Below are 21,494 nucleotides of genomic sequence, written 5' to 3' on the forward strand. Positions count from 1 at the left end.
AGGTGTTGTCAGCAGAATCAGCACTAACACATTACAATCCATTTCAACAACTCTGTGAATATATATATATATATATATATATATATATATATATATATATATATATATATATATATATATATGGATCTATGATGGTTGAATGAAAGCTCAACAGTCCGAATCCAACATCACCGAACACACTTTAATGAAAGTGCTTTTGCCAAAAAAGCACTTTTGTTAAAGTGCGTCAAAAAAAAAAAAGTGTGTATGCAGGGGGCTACACCCCCCTGCACCCCCACAGCCAACCCACACCCTCCTACTTTAATATTCTCACTCCGAGATCACACTACAGTGGGGAAAGGGAAGAAATTCCCTTACCTGCACTGTAGTATGATCTCCGCAACAGTCATTCCCCCACGACTCCCTCTGGCTGCAGGCATACATACGCGAAAGTGCTTTTTCGGTTAAAAGCACTTACCCAGCCATTAATCCTTCCGTGAAAAGTACCATTGAGCATTAGCCCTAGACCCATATATATACATATATATATATATATATATATATATATATATATATATATATATATATAGCATATATACTTTGAGCATGAGGAGAAGCAGGTTGCTGTCAAATTACCTCATGCTCCAAAAGCTGTCAGCTACTGTATCTCTGGTGACTCTCATCTTCTGTTTGATCCTTTAATACAATATCCTTTTAGTGGAAGATAATGGATCACCTTCATTCTTAAGTCATCTTCAGTAATGTATAAGTTGTACTAATACCTGCTTTCATGGGATCGTATCCCTTGCTTCACATTGGAAAATTCTTCTGTTACGGAGTCTACTTGGTGTCAAGTCTTGCACACTTAAATAGCCACATTGTGTCCGGTATGGTAAGGATGATAGCCGTACTGATGCACTTGTTAGACATCTTGTTGATGTAGTACAAGTATATTTTTGTTTGCTTAACTTTTTCCTGGTTGTCTGAACATCCATCCATCATGTGGTAAAGATTTTCTTTCTGTCAGGGTAGGCCACTTGTAATGCTGTCCTATGGTGCTGTGACAAGAGTCACTATAGCTATGAAAGTCTGACACTTTATAGGACATATTGTGTTTTTCTAAGAAATCAGGCTTATACCTTGCAGTCATCAATTTTTAGCAGCAATATTATCTGGTATCAAAAGTGCATGATGACCTTCTACTTAAAGGTCATAGTATCAAAATGGGCAGTGAATGTCTTAAATTGCAGGGCAAAGATGACCTCTTTATCATAAATCAAAGTTAGATCCTGGGTCTTGTTGGCATGAAGATGAGGGCAGATTTAATTTTCTGTCCCACACCTCAAGCCTGTTAACTTTCAGGTCTATGCAAAAGAAATCTTCACCTAGAACAAAAACATGTTTTGCATCTTGTATTAATTTTCTTTACAGTACTAAAGTCCCACTATCATTTCAGTGCTTGATATTAATTTTTAATTTGTCGTACCTAAAAATGGCACAATTTGGACTATCACTCTCACATGATTGATGTTTTGTTAACCAAGATAGCCCCTCTGGACAGCATCTATTTTCAGAGGTAACTCATGGAGGGAAATACTCCAGGATAAAAATACAATAGAATATAACTGTTAAGGTAACAGATGAAACAATGAGCAATAGAATACAGAACAAGTAGTGTAATATACAATAACAAAGTAAAACAAATGAAAACAGGCAGGTGTAATTGAAAATAAACAATCATTTAGGCATTTTCAGTAAACCATTCAACAACTGACAAATCATATACATTTTTATCAATAAATTATGTTAAATAAATCATGAGATATTGCAAGATTAGTGTCATTTTGCTGTATATGAAGGTTTTGCTTATGCAAACAATTTTTTTGGAAGATGTAAAGAAGGGAAAACAGTTGAAGAAGTTCAGACATGATCATAGTTGGTGAATGTGGATGAGTTTAGATACTTGGGATCAGCAGTTTAGAGTAATGATGAGCGTGGAAGAGAGGTGAAGAAGAGAGTACAGGCAGTGTGAAGTGGGTGGAGAAGAATGTCAGGAGTAATTTGTGACAGACTGGTATCAGTAAGAGTGAAGGGGAAGGTCTATAAAAGGGTAGTGAGACCAGCTATGTTATATGGGTTGGAGACATTGGCATTGACAAAAAGGCAGGAGTCAGAGCTGGATGTGGCATAGTTAATGATGTTAAGATTTGCACTGGGTGTGACAAGGATGGACAGGATTAGGAATCAGTATATTAGTGGGTCAGCTCAGGTTGGACGGTTTGGAGACAAAGCCAGAGAGGCAAGATTGCATTGGTTTGGATATGTGCTGAGGAGGGATGTTGGGTATATTGGGAAAAGGATGCTAAGGATGAAGCTGCCAGGTAATAGGAAAAGAGGAAGGCCTAAGATAAGGTTTATGGATGTGGTGAGAGAGCACACGCAGGGGGTTGGTGTGGCAGACCAAGATGCAAAGGACAGGAAGAAATGGGAACAGATGATTTGCTGTGGCGACCCCTAACGGGAACAGCCGAAAGAGAAGAAAAAGATCATAGTGGGTAAGAAAGGCCGATTTATCATTGAAAGATTGCTTGGTTGATCACAATAGAGAACAGGAAGGGCTAGTAACTGACAAGTACTGGCAAAAGTTGATCCTTGGAAGTGTAAGATTATAAGATAATGGAATTCAGTTTATCTGTAGTGATGATAAGTTGTAGCATTAAGGATCATATATATAAATGACTGTTTTTAGGGTGTTAGTGGGGAAACGTAGTTTGTGAGGACATAGTGAGTGAGAGTGAGAGTATATATGGGAGACAGGGAGGGTAATCAGGATATAAATGAATAGAATAAAGTATAAATGGAGGGTACGTGGGGAAAATAGAGTGATTTGGATGCCCTTCTGTATGGTTGTTGTGGCAATTACTTTCTGGCTAGAAGTATCTTGCAGCATGTGGTAGGATTTGTAGTAGGCTGGATTCAGGCTGAACAGGTGCTAGGGCTGGGAAGGTGCTCTTTTAACTGAATTTTGAAGGCTGAGTAGCTGAATGTGATTCACAGATTACAAAGAGCTTTGTCCTGCTGATAGTGGGTAATCTGTCACCCCTTTTGGTGGTAGTGTCATTTATCTTCAACTGTGTTTAGGCAGGAGAAATGGGGTCCTCTGATATTAATGTGCCAGGTAAGTAAGTTACTTATGAATGGGAGCAGCTGTTTGTGGAGTAGTTTATCAGCAAATCTTAATTGAAAGTTGGTGACTTTGATTTCAGGCTGCATCCAATTCAATTTGCTTCAGGCACTGCAGTAGTGAATATTTTAAGCTATCTTATTGTAAATGGTTGATAGCATGGCAACAGTGATTATCAAGTACCACATCTCCATATAAAAGATTCAGAAATGAGAGTACTTCAGTATTTTTTTTCTTGCTGTCTGTTAGAAGGTAGCAGTGCAGTCTGTATAATATGGCTAGCTTCAGATGATCAGCTTTTAATGTGTTGTTAGTGTTTTCTTGAAAACTTAATTTATAGTCGAAAGTAATACCCGGGTGTTTCCAATGTGTTATGACTTCTATTGGTTCTTTTATATCCTAAATAGTAGGAGGACAGTTGGATGTGGTTTTATAGTAGATTTTGTAGTATACCATTAACTTTGTCTTTTTCTCAAACACAATCATGGCATATCATTGCTAGAAGCTCCATTGTGCCTGACTGAGAGTGCTTCTCAACCAGTCTGGAAATATAGAGCTGATAAGTATATTTTTCGCACTTTATCTATCTGTTCAGTGTTCTGCACGGTCTTTATTTTTTTGCTTGAGTGAATTATTTACTTTTCTGAATTTGCATTTATATATTTGCTGACCTGTGGCTGAATTTTGTTTCCTGATCTGTGCTGAAATTTTTATTTCTGTTCTAAGGCATTTAGTGCAGCACTTTAGCTTGAACTAACTTATTCCACATAGGGGGTCCATTTACAGCTCTCTGGCCAGCAGGGAGCTTGTAGTAAACTGATTCCAGGGTGGAAAATCTGTTCTAACAGCTTTTGTGTTACTTGATTGTCTCAAGGCTTGGCTTTTATCTTGCTGGCATAAAAATATTACCTTTGTGTGAATTTCTGCATATCATTGCTAGAAGCTCCATTGTGCCTGACTGAAAGTGCTTCTCAATAAATATAGAAATATAGAGCTGATAAGTATATTTTTGCACTTTATCTAACTGTTCAGTGTATTGCTCTGTCTTTATTTTTTGCTTGACTGAATTATTTACTTTTCTGTGTCTGCATTTATATATTTGCTGACCTGTGGCCGAATTTTGTTTTTCTCCCACCCAACTGCTGTTGTGTTAAAGTTGGTGGCTTTTGCAGTTGCCACCCTCTACTTTAAATTTGATCTGGGACACTCCTCCCAGTCCCATCTCAGTAGCTCATTCCATCTAATACAGAGATCATTTGGGAAGGCCAAACTCCTTAGTCCCTTAACCTTGAATTATCTTCTGTTCCTCCTCTCTTCCTTTCCACTTTATAAAAAAAAACACTTTATTCAGCTGCTTATATTTTTCTGTATTTGTGTTTCTTCCTAGTACTCTATTACTTCATCTTGCTTTTTCCTGCTACTTCCTGCTTGTTCTTTAAAGTCTTCAACTGCATCTTTTCTGTTGCATTTATTACTGCTTGTTTATAGCCTGTCTAAATTGTGTTATTTTAAGCCTCTTAGTTTTGGTTTAAACACTTGGACTTTAGGCCCCCCCTTAGCTCTCCCTGACCTTTCTCCCTCAGAGTCTGACAAATATGGATGGACAATTTCCTACACTTTCTCCTGCCAGTCTGGGTGATATGGGCATCCTGAGACAGTGTAGCAACTGCCTCATGTACATGGACAACCATCTACTACTACCACCTAGGAACACAATTTGAGAGAGATGCAATTACATTAGGAAGCTAGAGTCCATGCTCTCCACCTCTCAAGCCAGTATATCTGGCACCGAAAAGGTTGTCAACACAATCACTACACCTCAAATACCACCAACACCTACACAACCCACACCCACATATACAGAGGTCTTCAACATAAACATACCCAAACAAAGGAGATCTCCGAGGCAAAAACATATGCAATCTCCACAGCCCTCCACATCACATACCATGCATAGTCCACACACCTGTGTCTCACAGCCACTAAAGCTTCACCATAAACCCAACATATTAGCCATAGGAGACTCCATTGTGAGACACACAGATGTGCCTCTCATCAGGCTGGATAAAGAGAAATTCACTGTTAGCTGTCTGTCAGGTGCCAGAATCCACCATATCACATACGCACTCACGTCTCTCAACAACAGGTACTGTTATGACTCTTTCATAGTCCATGTTGGTGTGAATAACTTGAGACGTACCTCCCTGGACTATATGAAGAGAGACATGACTGAGCACACTGATTATGTGTCCTAGACAGGTATGTCCCTAGCCTTAAACAGCATTCTACCATTACCCAAAATGATGCCCCAATACAAACAGAAAATGATTGACTTTAACAACTGGCTCAGTTCCTGGTGTCATTCCAGGGGGATCCAGTACCTGACAGCCTGGGAACATATGATCGACAGACCACGATGCTTTGCCAGAGATGGCCTGCATCTGTCTCACCTGGGCTTCAGGCTTCCGGCAAAGGCTCTTGCCTCTCCCATAGTGCCTTTTTTAGGAAAAAGTATGAGGTTAAAACTACCAACATAAAAATTTCAACAAAACACAAATTAAAGATCATGCTGCTAAACACTAGGAGTCTAAACATGAAACTGCACTCATTGCAAGCATTATTAATCCTGGAAAATGCTTTCATCTTTACAGTCACTGAAACCTGGTAGCACCCAACCTTACCTGGTTGCTCATCTTATCATACATTCAGACCCCAAACTGTAGGCAGTAAAGCCAAAGTAAGTGGAGTTTCAATATATATTAAAGACATACACACATCCAGTCTGATCAGACAGTATGACTCACAGGAGACACTCCAGATGCAGTTAACCATTGACAAGACCCCTATTCAAATCAGAGCTAACTACTGGCCCCCAAATCTGACTCAAGATGCCCAATCTGCATATCTGAACCTGTTCGAATCTATCAAAATTCAACCTTTTACCCTGATCCTGGGTGACTAGCTACCCAAACATAGCCTGGAAGAACTATTCATGCCAGAACACAAATGCCCAGAGATTCCTTGATTTTGTCAGTGCAAACACCTTGGAACAGCTAGTCAATACCCCCACAAGATGTGATAATATCTTGGATGTATTAACCAACATGAGTAACCACTGCAGCATCCCTACAGTATCATCCTCCCTGGTAAGATCCATCCATAAAGTGGACACTTTCGAAGTCACCATCTCCCCCAACCCCCCTCTAGCTAGAGTCAAACATTAAAACTTCTCCAAAGCTGATTACAGCCTCCTGAGGGATGGTATAAACAGCTTCCCAGCCTCCTTCCCCTCTATAGGAACTGGCACCAATATCCAAAACTACACCAAAGCACTATACAAGCATTTATATAGATCCATGGAGTCAGGAATACCCAACAGGACTAAATCATTCTCCGCAAGGAAGAGTAAACCTGTCCGGTGGACATTTGCAATAAATAAACTCTATAACAAAAGGAAAACATTGTTGTCCAAGACCAAGAAGGAGCAGGTGCCCAAATGGAATCAATCTCTCCTTAGCCTGAACAAGCAAATAAGAGCACTAGTGAAATCCTCCAAAGCAAAGTTTGAGTCCATATTGGCCACATCTACTAAAGACAGTCATAAGATCATTGTTCCCCTCTACTCGTCACTCATTAGACCCATTATAGAGTACAACACCCCTTTTGGAATGTACCCCACAAGACATCTGCAGCAGCTGGAAAGGCCACAGAAGTACCTCACAAAGAGGATTACTGGCCTCAAACAAATGCCCTACACTGACCGCCTCAAAAAACTCCAGCTTTACTCTGTAGCATATCGCCTACTCCGAGGTGATCTCTGCCTAACATATAAAGCTATGTCAAACCCAGAGCTGTTGGACATGCTACACCTAAAGAAATCCCAATCCCTCAGTGCTACATGCTCTAGGGACCTAAACCTTGTCACCACAATAAACAGGACATGCTGGAGGGATAGATTCCTTTCCCAGAGACTTCCTATACTCTGGAACAAGCTACCCATCTATGTCAAGCAAAGTTCTTCATTAGCACTCTTCAAGAAAAATCTTGATGAGTGGATGGGAAATAGGAAATGCACCCTGGGGATCACTTTTGTGTCTCTGCTGGACAGAGGCACAGGAAAATAACTTTCTTGGGTGGCGTAAGCTATGGTACCTTGCTGGCTAGGCTTACGTAGGCCCTTGGGCCGATAGCCTAGTACCTACCTATGAACCTATAAGACCTTCTTCACATATGTCCGCAACCTGAAAGGAAGTACCCAGATCTGTTCAGAACTGGTGGTCAAGGACACCACATATACAAATGCTGTAGAGATAGCAAACTTGCTGGCTGACAGATTCAGAGAAAACCTCACCCCCTCTTCCCCCCATCAGGAAATTAGGACATCCCAGTACCTGACCCCTTCCCCTTATATCTAGGGAATAGGTCATCACTGCTCTCTCAAAACCAAAAAATGCAGCCTCCATGGGACCTGATAACATCCCAGGCTGCATCCTACATGAACTCTGGCAGGAACTTGCAACACCATTAGGTGCCCTATTCAGCCAAAGCCTGAGTACCGGCTTTGTCCCATCTGAGTGGAGGACAGCCACTGTCATCCCTTTGCACAAAGGTGGAGCATCCACCAATCTGGGAAATTATAGAACCATCAGCCTAACTAGCCTGATCTGCAAGACCATGGAATGGATTATTACTGACCTCATTAACAAGGACATTTCCAACTCCAAACACTCAATCCCACACAGTTTGGCTTCATCAAGGGGAGGTCATGTCTGTTAAATTTGGTTGACTTCTTTGAGACAGTCATCAAAGCCATGGATGAGGGGAAGATGGTGCACACTGCCTACCTTGACCTGGCCAAAGCCTTCGACACTATTCCCCACTCGGGCATAATAGATAAACTCTCTCAACTAGGCATCAATCCGTATGTTAGCAGATGGGTAGCAAACTGGCTCACTTATAGAACCCATCTAGTCAAAATAGGGGAAGCCACCTCCAACAGCAGACCCATAACAAGTGGCATTCCCCAGGGTTCAGTCTTGAGGCCTCTGTTATTTGGGATATACTTTTCTGAGGTGCAGGCCAAAACCTCTGGGCTATGGCTGACCAAATTTGCAGATGACTGCAAGCGGGGTCTATATTAGATGATCGAATTTTCAAAAGTTCAACACCATATGATAACATTTTTGAAAGTTTTAACGTTTTAACAGAGATCTCCATACAGCACGGAATGGGAAGATTTCCCTTTTCTGCACTGTAGTGCGATCTCAGAGTTGATATATTTAAAGAGTGGGGGGTGTTGGGGTGTAGGGGGTTTGCCCCCCTGCTTAAAATGTTTAGGTAGGTTATTTGTGTAGTTTTTTTTATTAGAGTTTCGAACTTTTAAAAGTTCGATCATATGGTGTCGACTATATGACAGTCAATCTTTTGACAGTATGATTAGCTAATATAGACCCATTGCAAGCTGGGAGCTGTCATCAATTCCCCTAGTGATGTGGACATTCTCCAAGAGGGTCTCACTCAGACAAAAGACTGCTGCTAGAAACATGGCCTCAAGCTGAGTACCAAAAAAATGAGTCATCATCCCCTTTGGGGAGAGTGATTTTCCCACAAATTATCACATTAATAACAATGTCCTAAGCACGCAATCAGTCATGAGGGATTTGGGCACCCAGGTTGATAGCAACCTGACTTTTTACCACCACGTTGCTTCCATTGCATGGAAAGCCTTCTACATGGCCCAACTCATAAGTAAGGGTATCTCATCCAGGGACAAGGAGGTCATAATATCCCTTGTATTCTTCCCTTATAAGACCCATTATTGAGTACAATGCCCCTTTTGGCATGTACCTCACAAAGCACATGCAGCAACTGAAGAGACCACAGAGGTTCCTCACCAGGAAAAGGGACTCAAACATCTACCATACACAGATAGGCTAAAAGCCCTATCCCTTTACTCATTTTCATACAGACTCCTCAGAAGTGACCTCTGTCTGGCATACAAGGTGATCACGGACTGCTGCATATCCACAAGTCAAGCTCTACTTGAGTAACCCACACATACGGCCTTAACCTGGTCTGTGACATCAGCAGGACTTGTTGATGGGACAGATTTGTGTCCCAGAGACTCCCCCATCTGTGGAATAGACTCCCTCTCCACATCAAGCAGAGTACCTCTTTATCCCTTTTTAAGTGCAACCTGGATAACTGGATAACAGAAAATACACCCCTGGGATTCCACTCATGTCCCTGCTGGACAGGGGCATTGGGTGCTGACTTGTCTAAACATGAGCTAAACTCTTAGCTAGGCTTATAATGCTCTCAGGATCAATGGCCTAGTAACTTCCTATGATCCTGTGATCCTATGATTATTCTGATATCTGAGATTCATCTGTGTTTAATATTCAATCTAAACAGAGAATCTCAACATTTTTGGATGAATGAAGAAAAGCATACCTTTCAACTGTCCAGATTTTCACAGAATGCCTAGATTTTTGCCTCATATTTTTGACCTGTTTCTCATAAATTGTGGTTTTCTGGCAAATCACTGGCAAATCATTGGGGATGGAAGTCAGAAAATAATGGCAGATATTTGACTTTCAGACTTCATATCCTTCAGAAAATTCACGTTAATGCAAACCTATTAGTCTATCAACTTTCTAAGTTTGTAAGACCAATATTGAAAAAAATGTCCCTATTTTTGGGCATTTGTCCCTCCGTTATTTATGGGTTTGTCCAGATTTTTTGCTCTAAGAGGTATGAAGAAGACTAGAGCCATCAGTGTATTGGATTAACTGGATGCCATTATACTTAAACATATTAAATAATAATAATCATCCCAAGATAAATCCCTGAAGGACACTGATATATGATGAAAAGGGTGTGACAATTTACTTAATCACTGCACAGCTATTGTTCAGCCTATCACATAAATGGATAGCTAATGAAGGACATATAGTTGAGCATGCTATGCTTTGTAACCTTGCTATTAAACACTGATGATTTATCATGTCAAAGGCATTGGAGCAGTTGGAAAATAATGTGTCAGATATAAATCCGCTGTCCTTGTTGGTATCGATAAGATCCACATATTTTATAATATCCCTGTGGATGCTATGATCAGGACTGACACCATACTGAATGTGGCTTATTAAGTCATATTCTATTAGACAGTCTATGAACAGAGTATGGAGGACTTTTTTGAGAATCTTTGGTTATGGATTAAGTAAACTGATTGACCCATATTTTTCTATTTTTTTTCTCCACCTTTGTGCACAGAAATCATTTTTGCTTGTTTTCTGGAAAGGAATCTTAGTGAAGCTTCTATATTTTGAAAGAGGCAGTATAACAAGTGGTTCAAGCTTCTTTTAGGTGTGTTGGTGGTAGTTGTTTGCTGAAGTAGAGGTGTGGTCTTTCAGTTCAGAAGGGTGTAGACTGAAATATAAAGTTGTTGGTAGCTTTATCCACTTGATGGTTAATAGCTGGATGGTGTTTTAGTATGTTAGAGTAAATTAAGTCAGCTTATTTATTTGCCCTGTTCTCATTTGATGTCCTTAAGGGGTCATTTGCATATATCCCATGGGCCTGTATTACAGGAAGTTTAAGGTATCACAGAGTGAAATCTATATCTTGGATAGCAGTCCAAAAATAGAAGAATGGTAGCAACGCAGGTATACCAGTAGTCGATTTATTGTCAACTTAAATTATAAACTTCCTTCAGATTAGCGCTTTCACTCATAGAGCTTCTTCAGATCATAGATCTATGATCTGAAGAAGCTCTATGAGTGAAAGCGCTAATCTGAAGGAAGTTTATAATTTAAGTTGACAATAAATCGACTACTGGTATACCTGCGTCGCTACCATTCTTCTATTTTTGGACTGCTTTTGATTTTTTATATTCTGGAGTTGGGGCGTTTATCTGGTGTTTGGGCAATAGCTCTGTTTTTGTCTACAATATCTTGGATAGGTTTTTCTTGTATTTATCTGTGTGACCTTTTTACTCTTTGGTTTAGATGTTAGTTGGGATATTTTGCAAACACCTTAATGTTATGGACATCAGCTGGGTTTAAAGACCCTGTGTTTCTAAAGTCTAGCTAAACAGTTCACTTGTGATGTGCTGACAAGGTCATAAGAAGGCTGGAACATGCATGTCAACAACTAGTAGGGTTTGCTGTATGGGCTTGAACATATTAATAAAGACCTGAAAAATAAAAAGTCATGGACATTCAGAAATCGTATAGCTGAAACACTTCATGGCCTTAAGGGGTCAATTGCATATATCCCATGGGCCTCTATTATAGGAGGTTTAAGTTATCACACATTGAAGACTCCAGCTGGGCAAAGGCCATGAAAAATAGGTACAAATCTGTAAGCTGATTAACTTAACATTTGCATACATAATTATGTAACTCCACCCACTGCAATGGAATTGTGGGATATCAGCTTTCCAATGCAAACTGAAGAACAGACAACCAAAATATGGCCCCACCCAGACCCTGTAATAAATGGTAACCATTTTTTTTTAAATGTGTAGCAATGATATTGACTGGGAAGGGAGACAATGATGAACCATAGGATTTTGTTTCTGATGACTTGCAGTATGTGGGTTTTGTGGTAAAACTAGGGGATTTAATGGTAGGCAATATTCTAATCTTAAAAGAATATTATAGTTTGCTAGGACCTGCAAAAGTCATTCTCCATGGTCTACTGATCCATGGCATAGCTAGAGTTTGTGCCACCCGGGGCTGTCTTTGAGATTGCTGCCCTTCCCCCTTCACAAAATCATGATCAAATGTATTTATTTACATTTGTTGACCAGGAGTGTCAATTGAACTGGAAAAATTTATAAAAGGCACCCCCCATACACAGCCCTCCCCCAAAGCCATTCCAATGTCCCTTTGCTTGGCTATTTTACCGCATTTACCATAAACACTGTAATTTGCATATTGCTCTACTTCTACAATGATTATTTGGATTTCATTTAAAACTTATTTTACATTTTAGAGCATAAACACTAATAGACATCTGCTAAACAAAGCAATACAGTCTCTCAATGAAAATAGGCTTAGCATTAAAACTTCTCTGCCCTTGAAACTCACATTCATTGAAATAGCATTGAAACCCATGGCCACATTCAAAGAAAATGCATCTGGCCAGTGGCGGATAAAGATTACCTTTAAGCTGTTTTCAAATCATAGGCTCGTTGCACACGAAACATACACATGTTCTTTGATACACCTTTGTGATTGAATTAAATTATATTCCTTGTATAATAAACAGCACACTTGTTAGAGCGCATTTTAAATTTATTGTTTTGAACATTTTTTAAGTAAGCAATGAAACAAAATGCATGAACCAATAATGACAAAACTGCCCAATTCAGAACATTTTAACCATAAAAGTCTACTCAAACTTCTACAATCCACCAGTATTAGTAAATATGCACAATCTCTGCAGAAGTAAAAGTCATCCAAATAATTCCATGTTAAAGAGATCTGTAACTAATGAAGAGGTGGCTGCTACTAAACAACTCTATATTTCATTGTTTCATCTGCAAATAAAGTGCCTGCTGCCCTTGAGGAATAAATTGCTTATGTTACATTACAAAAATGATAAGCTAGTAATATCACAATAGGGAATGGATGGCAAACTGATAACTGGTTCACAGTTACTAGGTATCTCTGCCAAAGAGGCCATTCTCAGGACTGCAGCATCCACCCCCTTTAAAAGTACAACACAGTATAGTATCAGCAATCCATCTACATACTGTGGGAGTAGAACCCACAGCCTTCTGCATCAAAAGCAAGTATTCTACCCACTGTATTACTAATAACACAAATAGACTTGGCATAAGCGGCACTAAACTTCTCTCCCTCTAAAGAACTATGCAGCACAAGAAATCTGGAAAAAGCCAAAATTAATTGAGGGGGGAGACAAAGGCCCAAAACCACGGACACATTTTAAACATTGCTTGTATAATCTTAGAAAAGTTACTAGAATAAAATGTTTTGTACCATGTTACTATGTGTTTTCTGAAAGATAGGAAGACTGAAACTTAAATGGCTATCATTATTTAGGGAATTCACTTCTCACTGTTTTGCCAGAAAACCTAAAATTTTAAGAGGAGCAGACTAAAATAGCAAAGTTTCTCCTAATGCAATGAAACATACAGAAAGCATAAGCAATTTTCTCTTAACTGCCATTTCCTGCAATGAATGAAAATAGCATAAGTAAATCATCACACGCACAGAAAGCAGAAGCAATGTCCTCTAACTGCTGTTTCCTTTGCACACAAAGCATAAGTTTCTCCTAACTGCTGTTTCCTGCAATGAATGAAAACAGCATAAGTAAATCGTCACACTCACATTAATCTGTGGTGGTGCAGCGGTAGCGTTGTTGCCTCACAGCAAGAGGTTCTCTCGTTCGATTCTCAGCTAGTGTGCGGGGAGTGCTTTCTGTGTGGAGTCTGCATGTCCTCCCCATGGGTCGAGTGGCGTTCCAAAAGACATGTGTGAATGGGCGTGCCTTCATTGAAGGTTGGGTGTCGAGCTGGCAACTTGGCACCGTGAAAATCTACTGCCAATCATTAGCAGACCAGTGTTCCTCTGTGGCGACCCCTAACCGGGAAAAGCCAAAAGACAACAACAACACAAAGCATAAGCAAGTTTCTCCAAACTGTCATTTAATGAATGAAAATAGCAAAGTTTCTCCTAATGCAATGAAACAAACAGCATAAGCAAGTTTCTCCTAACTGCTGTTTCCTTTAGACACAAAGCATAGGTTTCGCCTAACTGCCGTTTCCTTAACAGAATTAAAGCAAATTGTCACACACACAATGCAATGAAAATTACCTGTACAGAAAGCATACGCAAGTTTCTCCTTACTGCCATTCAGAATTAAAGTAAATTGTTTTCTCTCCACATAAGAGAAATGCACATATGAGCCGCTTTCTTAACAGAATTAAAGTAAATCAGGTTCTCTTCAAATAAGAAAAATGCACATATGAGCCAACAGAGAAATCAATGAGGTAAGACTGGGAAAAAATTCACATATTAACCCACAGAGAAATCAGTGCAGTAAGACTGGTAAACAGCCTCAGTTAGTCTTTTTGCCATATGTACCTGAGGGAAGTCTGACTGCTGCAGTAAGTTAAATATAATGAATGGCTTGGCATTCTCTGCCTTGTGAAGCTGACATCATCATGCACACCCTGCATGTGATGATGTCAGGAACAAATTAAAAAAAAAAAAAAAAAAAAAAAAAATGGGAGATTCAGAAATTAAAGAGGCCACTTGGGAATTTGTGGCACCCCCAATCTTTTGCCCTCAAAACTGGTATTTACCGAGGAATTTGGTACAGTTGAGATGTATGGGTTGCACAAATTTGTGGTGTGCATGCTGCTTAAGTAGCCCTGCTCCTACAACAACTGGCACCATCTGTGTATCCTTATTCCTCATTGGTCTAATTTCTGCTTGCATGTCCTAATATTTTATAACTTTTTTTTTGTCTTTCAGTTTGTGTGACACTAGTCACTGAGTATGACAATTTCAAAAATCAAAGCTATTTCTGTCTTTATTTCCTGAACTACAATATCTGGTCTGCTTGCTTCTACCTTCTTAACTGCTTGGATGGGCTGATTCCATGTAATCATTACTTCTTCATTTTCAACCATCCTTTGCTGTTCACGTTTCCAATGCGTCTCAGCTGCCTCTATGTTGTAATGTATACAAAGTCTCCAGTGTGACAGCCTTGCCACATTATGTCTTTCAGTACACAAAGCTTCAGACATGAGTGAATTGCACCTTGCATCAAGATGTGTAACTGTTTCTAGTTCAGTGCCGCAAAACCTACGCTTGTCTGTATCTCCTACCTTTTCTATGGATTTTATGAACCATAATCCACTATCTTAGGCTAACAATATTAACCTTTCATCTTTATGTTTAAATTCATCTTGACTGAGCCATTCACATGATAACTCTTGGTCAACATGCTGCTGTTCCAGCAGATCTCTATATTTCTCGCTATAATTGTGATCATTCCATTTATCTTTTTTACCCTGATACTGTTTTTTTTGTATTCTTTTTTTGCACTTTCTCTTGCCACCTGGTTTTTATCCCTGTTTGGTTGGATTTCCATGCCTGCTTTTCTTCTAAAGGCTTTTGCTAACCTAAACAAAGATGTCCTCTTTGACTTACTTTGTTCATGGTTTAGAAATTTCAATATGTTTGGATCTGATGATGTCAATAAATATATATACAATCCCACAATCATTGACCTACAGTGGATATAAAAAGTTTACACACCCCTGTTAAAATGCCAGGTTTTAGTAATATAAAAAAATGAGACCACAAGAAATCATTTCAAAGCTTTTCCCACCTTGTGACCTATAACCTGTACAATTCAATTGAAAAACAAACAAATCTGTTAGGGGAAAAAATATAAAAAAATAAAATATGTACAATAAGATGGCTGCATAAGTGTGCACACCCTTAAACTAATACTTTGTTGAAGCACCTTTTGATTTTAGTGGGATCCTGGTGTTAGTATATATATATATATATATATATATATATATATATATATATATATATATATATAGCTGGGGGGGACGTAGCCCCCCATTTAATTTGGTTTTCTGTTGTCTGGTTTTGTTTTACATTATTTGGTAAAACCCAACTAGGTGGGGGATTACGCCCCCTACACCCCCACTAACTATATATAATAACACTAGGATTGCACTACATTGGGGAAAATGACATATACCTTTGACTTTCCTTAGAGCACTACTTGTCAGTGAAATGAGTTTTATGTGAAATGAACTTTAAGTGATTTGGTCTCAGTGAAATGGGTGTCAGTGAAATGGTCTTTCAGTGAAGTGATACGAATCTATATATATATATATATATATATATATATATATATATATATATATATGTATAGACAGATATAGATAGTTGCATTTGAATTGAGTGCAGCACGTATGTGACGATAGTACGGTGGTATTGTTATTGAGTGGTGTTTGCTTGCTTGAATGCTAGATTGGGCAAGTGCCACTTGGTTGACAAAGGTAAGTGATTGGGCTAAGTTCTTGAATGACTGTGTGTTTTAAGGATAGGGCAAGGGTTAGATAAGGGGATGTATTCATTGTGTGTATGTATGCGAGTGTTTCAGTGTTAAGGTGATGATTAGATAAGAAGTATATTTAGTGTGTGTGTGTGTGTGTGTGTGTGTGTGTGTGTGTGTGTGTGTGTGTGTGTGTATGTGTGTGTGCGTGCACTCGTAGAGTGTCCACTCTGTCTTGTGCAGTAGTAGTGTTAAGAGAAGGGCTTTTTTAAGGTAAGTTGCACATTAGGGTTTAGGGCAAAGCATGATTAGGGTTAGGGTTAGGGTTAACACGCATTACTAAAGTAGAGCAAGGGGCTGAGCCCACTTGCCCACCATAGTAATGCATGTTAACCCTAGCCGTAACCCTGCCTTTATCCCTAACGTGCAGCTCACCTTAAAAAGGCCCTTCTCACAACACTATTATTATTCATACAACTCTGAGCTGAATGTTTGGTAGGGTTATGAGCAGTGCATTGGATAAGGAAACGGATTTCCTTGTTCAGTGCAGTGTGTGTCACTCTGTGTTCTTATCAGTATAATGAATGGTTGATATGTTTTGGTTGATGTTTATGTGTCAATCATGAAACTATTTGACCATTAATTATATAATCACATATTTATATGTGTGCATGTGTGTGCCTAATGAAATATCAAGCATTTAATTATCTAAACAGATCAAAAATACACCCCACACCGCAACTAATAATTATATATACTAAATCCAATATTGCACAACAGCAAGTTAAGGACACATTCCTGCAAAAACCCCATTTAAAAAGATTGTTCACTCATAGGAGCACTCTATATTTTTTAATTTACACCAGAAAAAAATCTCTCTCATGTGGATATTTACGCTTTCAAACTGTAACTATGTATGAATATTTATTTATTTATGTGTGTGTGTGTGCGTGTGTGTGTGTGTAAATATATATATATATATATATATATATATATATATATATCTACTTTGAATTTCCGACACCCAGAATATTGACATTCAAAATCCAGAGATATTCTGGGACTCGAGATTTTGAAGGAGACCCGTATGTGTGTGTGTGTGTGTGTGTGTGTGTGTGTGTGTGTGTGTGTGTGTGTGTGTGTGTGTGTGTGTGTGTATATATATATATATATATATATATATATATATATGTGTGTGTGTGTGTGTATATATATATATATATATATATATATATATACACACACACACACACACACACACACACACATACGGGTCTCCTTCAAAATCTCGAGTCCCAGAATATCTCTGGATTTTGAATGTCAATATTCCGGGTGTCGGAAATTCAAAGTAGAGATATATATAAATATATATATATATATATTTATATATATGTATATATATATATATATATATATATATATATATATATATAGTTAAAGAGAGAGAGAATGTCATTTTGTGTGTTTATCTGCATATATTGTTATATTTGTATGTAATATGTCAAAAGTCACATTGGTTGTACAGGTCTGGAACAATGTAAGGGGAGGGAGAAATCTGCATGAGACTGAGAAGGCGGGTGCTTAAGTGGTATGGGGTAAAAAGGAGGTAGAGGAGGGGATAAGTGTAGTGGCCTGCATGAAAGCTTGCAACGGAGTAACTAATAGTGGATCGGATACCAGCCAACCCCCATCAAAGAGCACATGCACACACAAATGTACACTACACACACATACATGTACACACACAGCCACAGACACTTATAGGTAGTTATGACTTCACTAATTCATCTGCATGAATAGCTTTGAAACCCATGTGGACAAAGGGAGAACAGACAAACTCTACAAAGAAGGCACCTTGTGGAAACTAAAGTTGAGAAAAAAGTTTTGTGAGAAAGCAGCATAAACTCGCCACTACTGTGATTGCCCCATTTTTTTTGTACACATACGAGAATACATTATTCATGGATCTTTTAGTATAAGTGAAGTCATTTAATGGACTGAGCAGTGGAAACCAGGATTACTGAGGCATTTACAAGAGACTGGGATAGTTAAAAGGATAAGAGAGATAAAAGAGGGCTTCACCTATATATAGATCAAGAAATATTCAGTTACAGAAATGCTCTCAATCACAAATGATGATGAAATAACTCACCTACATCGTTCTTGAGCCTCCCTCAAACATATTTATCAATGTCAAAGTCACATTGCAGTGAAGAAGCTAGAACGTTACAAAAATAGTGTGCAGTGGCATCTCCCACTGTCACTTAGAAGGCTTGACCCCTGCCCATCCCTATTCATGTATGTTAACTTTGTCTCATATGTTAACCACAACCCTCTACCTTTCCTTACTAAAATCCTCTCCCCAGAGCTACAGTATCACTGCAAAAGAGACTCGGACCCCTTTCCTATATATTTGCATACATGCACAGCACTAAAACTATCCCCTTATGTTGATCTTACTCTAACCCTAACCTGCACACACACACACACACACACACACACACACACACACACACACACACACACACACACACACACACACACACATACACACACACAGTCACTCACCCCTAATACTGATCCACTTACCTCTTTAGCAAAAAACATATGTTCGGTGAAACATGCATTCTGTATAAATGCTCATTCTGTAAAAACACCACGGTTCACTTTAAGTAAATGAATGGTCAGCAAATTGAACTGCTTCTACGATTTCATAATCGGTGATTTTGGTCTGCTGTATTTGAACCTTTTGGTGTGTGCTTCAAGAAATACATCACTCATTTTTAAGGCGTGCTGTATTCCTTTCAATTTAAACTTCATTTTTTTGGTGGACTGTACTTAACAGGGGAAGACAAACTAATCCATAGCCAGTAAATGTTCTTATATTTTCAGTAAATGATATTCAGTGAAGACGGTTTCTGTAGACTTTGAAGCTACGCCAGTACGTGTTACTAGGATTAACCATGCATACCAGATGCCTTAACCTGTTCATGCTGCTGCAGTACAATCCACTGGAGAGAGCACACGATTAGCAGTTTATTAAGACTGTAGGTTAAGCTATTAACAGAGAAAAGTACAATACTATCATTGGGAACCTGACTCATTCAGATAACTTTACTAATTTTCTGTTACCCCCATATGCTAGAGAAAATATGACATGAAATCCAGGATTTATAATTTGGAATGCAGTCTAGCCAGGCTAGCGTTAAATTCTATGAATCTATAACAATTAGAAAACCATAGTGTTATAGTTCTAGTAAATCCACAGTTAACTGGGCAATACCATGCAAATACTTCGCATCTAATTGTAAAATTTGATTCCAGAAAATGGAGAAAAGCAGGGAGGCAAGTGGTGCCTACCTTATTAACATGCCAGATGTATAAATACATGTGGTTGGTTTGCTACTATGTCAGCAAGGTTTGTTTGCACTCACACATTACAGTATTACACAACCACTGACCAAAACTTTTACATTTTATAGTGTCGCTTCGTATTATACCAAACATGTTTTTCCTGAATGATTTGAGCTTTATCATCCCTTACTTTCATTGAAATCTGCATTTTCTTCAATACCACATATTGTTACAAATGAATATTTCCTTGCAATTATTTTTCAGTTCAAATGTAATACCTTGGTCATTTATCTAGGGAAAGCGCTGAACTGCATACTGTTCAGGTCACAAAATAATTTCCATTACATTGTAAGAAACAGTCTTGTGGGATGGCTGATCAGTGAAGTGTATGGTATTCAGCTCACCCCTTGCAATATGGGTAGCGGGTAAGAAACTTCCCACAGTAGCCTCTAGGAAAACAGGCTGAAAAGTTCAAATTAGCAGCACTAGTAAATACAATCCATACTAAATGGAGGGGTACCAAAATACTTTAGGGTTTAGTGCTAGAATAAGTCTCCAGCGATTTCTTCACAGGTAACACTGTGGAGCTGCTGTTAGGAGTGCCTGCTTACTGTCACTCACTCTAGCCATCTGCATATTTTTATCAGCACTGGTTCACCCATTGGGTATGTGTGCATGTGTATATATGCATATGTTTGTGTTTCTGTGCATGTATCTATGCTATAATGACTATGGTTGTCTGTATCTATATATCTATGTATCTAGTGATAAATGGGCATAGATATCTTAGAAAGACTTAGCATTTTGAAGGACAAACTAATGTCAAGGCAGAGTATATTTAGTGCAAGTAATATAAAGTAATATATCTGCAAAACACATCATACTAGGAGAAGCTTATGGAGCTTACTATGCAGAGAAGGGATATTAGGGATGATTTTAAGTACCTTAAGAGGATTACAGATCCTAGGAAGGCATCATGTTTACTATATTAAGAGGAGACAATGTGCAGGAAGAAAAGACAGCCATTTGTAGAAGCGGAAAAGCAGACTGCCAAAGCTAATTTGAGAAAATATTCTTCATGCAGAGAAAGGTGCGTGGCACTCTTCCTGTATGTGATACAAGATCAGATTCAGTGACTGCAACAGACATGAACTGATGTTGCTATGCATAAGATGACAAGGGCAAGATTACCAAGTAGCTAGAAACATTATCTATCAAAAGTGCTGAACAGTGTGGGTGGGCAACCATTCTGTATCTGCAAACAAAAGTAAACGTTTCCATATTCTGAAAGTGAGACCTCATCCTGTTAGTGGCAAATGCCTGCGGACATTGTATTCTAGAGTGGCAAAAGTAGACGGCTCTTTTAGATAATCATATGCTTTTGAAGTAGTTTGTTTATCACAAAACAATTAGCTTGGTTAGCACAAATAACATAGAAGTTAATCGTGAAAGTGTGTCTGTTTTTGTCTACCCACTGACCTGCTGCTAACATTTAATTTTGAATCTAGTGTGTGGCTTTTGTTAAGCTTATACATTGCTTTCCTAATACAGTCTAAAGTTAGCATTTTTTTAACTGTTCATTATAGTCTCTGCTTTGCACTGATTTTACAGTATTGCTGAAACTGTTGAATCTTTATGATAGCTGTAGCTTACTATTACTAAATAAAGTGTTTTAACTTCTTACAGCTCTGACAGTGAAGTTTCTCACCAAAAGGTTTATAAGTGAATACGATCCTAACTTGGGTAAGAATTATTACTTTTCTAATAGATGGTGACCTCTCTCAAAACCATCTGCTGTAGTGAATTTATGGACATAGTGACTAGTGTTTCTCTTTTCCTTTCCATCTGCTAGTACTTAATTTGTTAGCAATAGCCAAGATGATTCAGTGGTGTTGACACTAGGTACTATAGTTGCTAT

General features: G+C 38.7%; 1 protein-coding gene across 2 annotated transcripts in view; it reads left to right on the plus strand.

Moving 5' to 3' along the window:
• The window catches only part of RASL12 (RAS like family 12), a 486,162-nt gene that overhangs the window by 50,345 nt on the left and 414,323 nt on the right, over window positions 1–21,494 (plus strand). Inside the window, exon 2 of one of the 2 annotated variants that reach the window (XM_044078664.1) lies at window positions 21,263–21,319. The exons of the other annotated variant lie outside the window; for it this stretch is intronic. Within the exon in view, the coding sequence (XP_043934599.1) occupies window positions 21,263–21,319 (57 nt within the window). The remainder of the gene's footprint in view (window positions 1–21,262; window positions 21,320–21,494) is intronic. 2 annotated transcript variants of the gene reach the window in all.

This window comes from Protopterus annectens, chromosome 7.part1 (genome assembly GCF_019279795.1).
Source record: "Protopterus annectens isolate FY-2018-M chromosome 7.part1, PAN1.0, whole genome shotgun sequence".
Taxonomy (NCBI): domain Eukaryota; kingdom Metazoa; phylum Chordata; order Ceratodontiformes; family Protopteridae; genus Protopterus; species Protopterus annectens.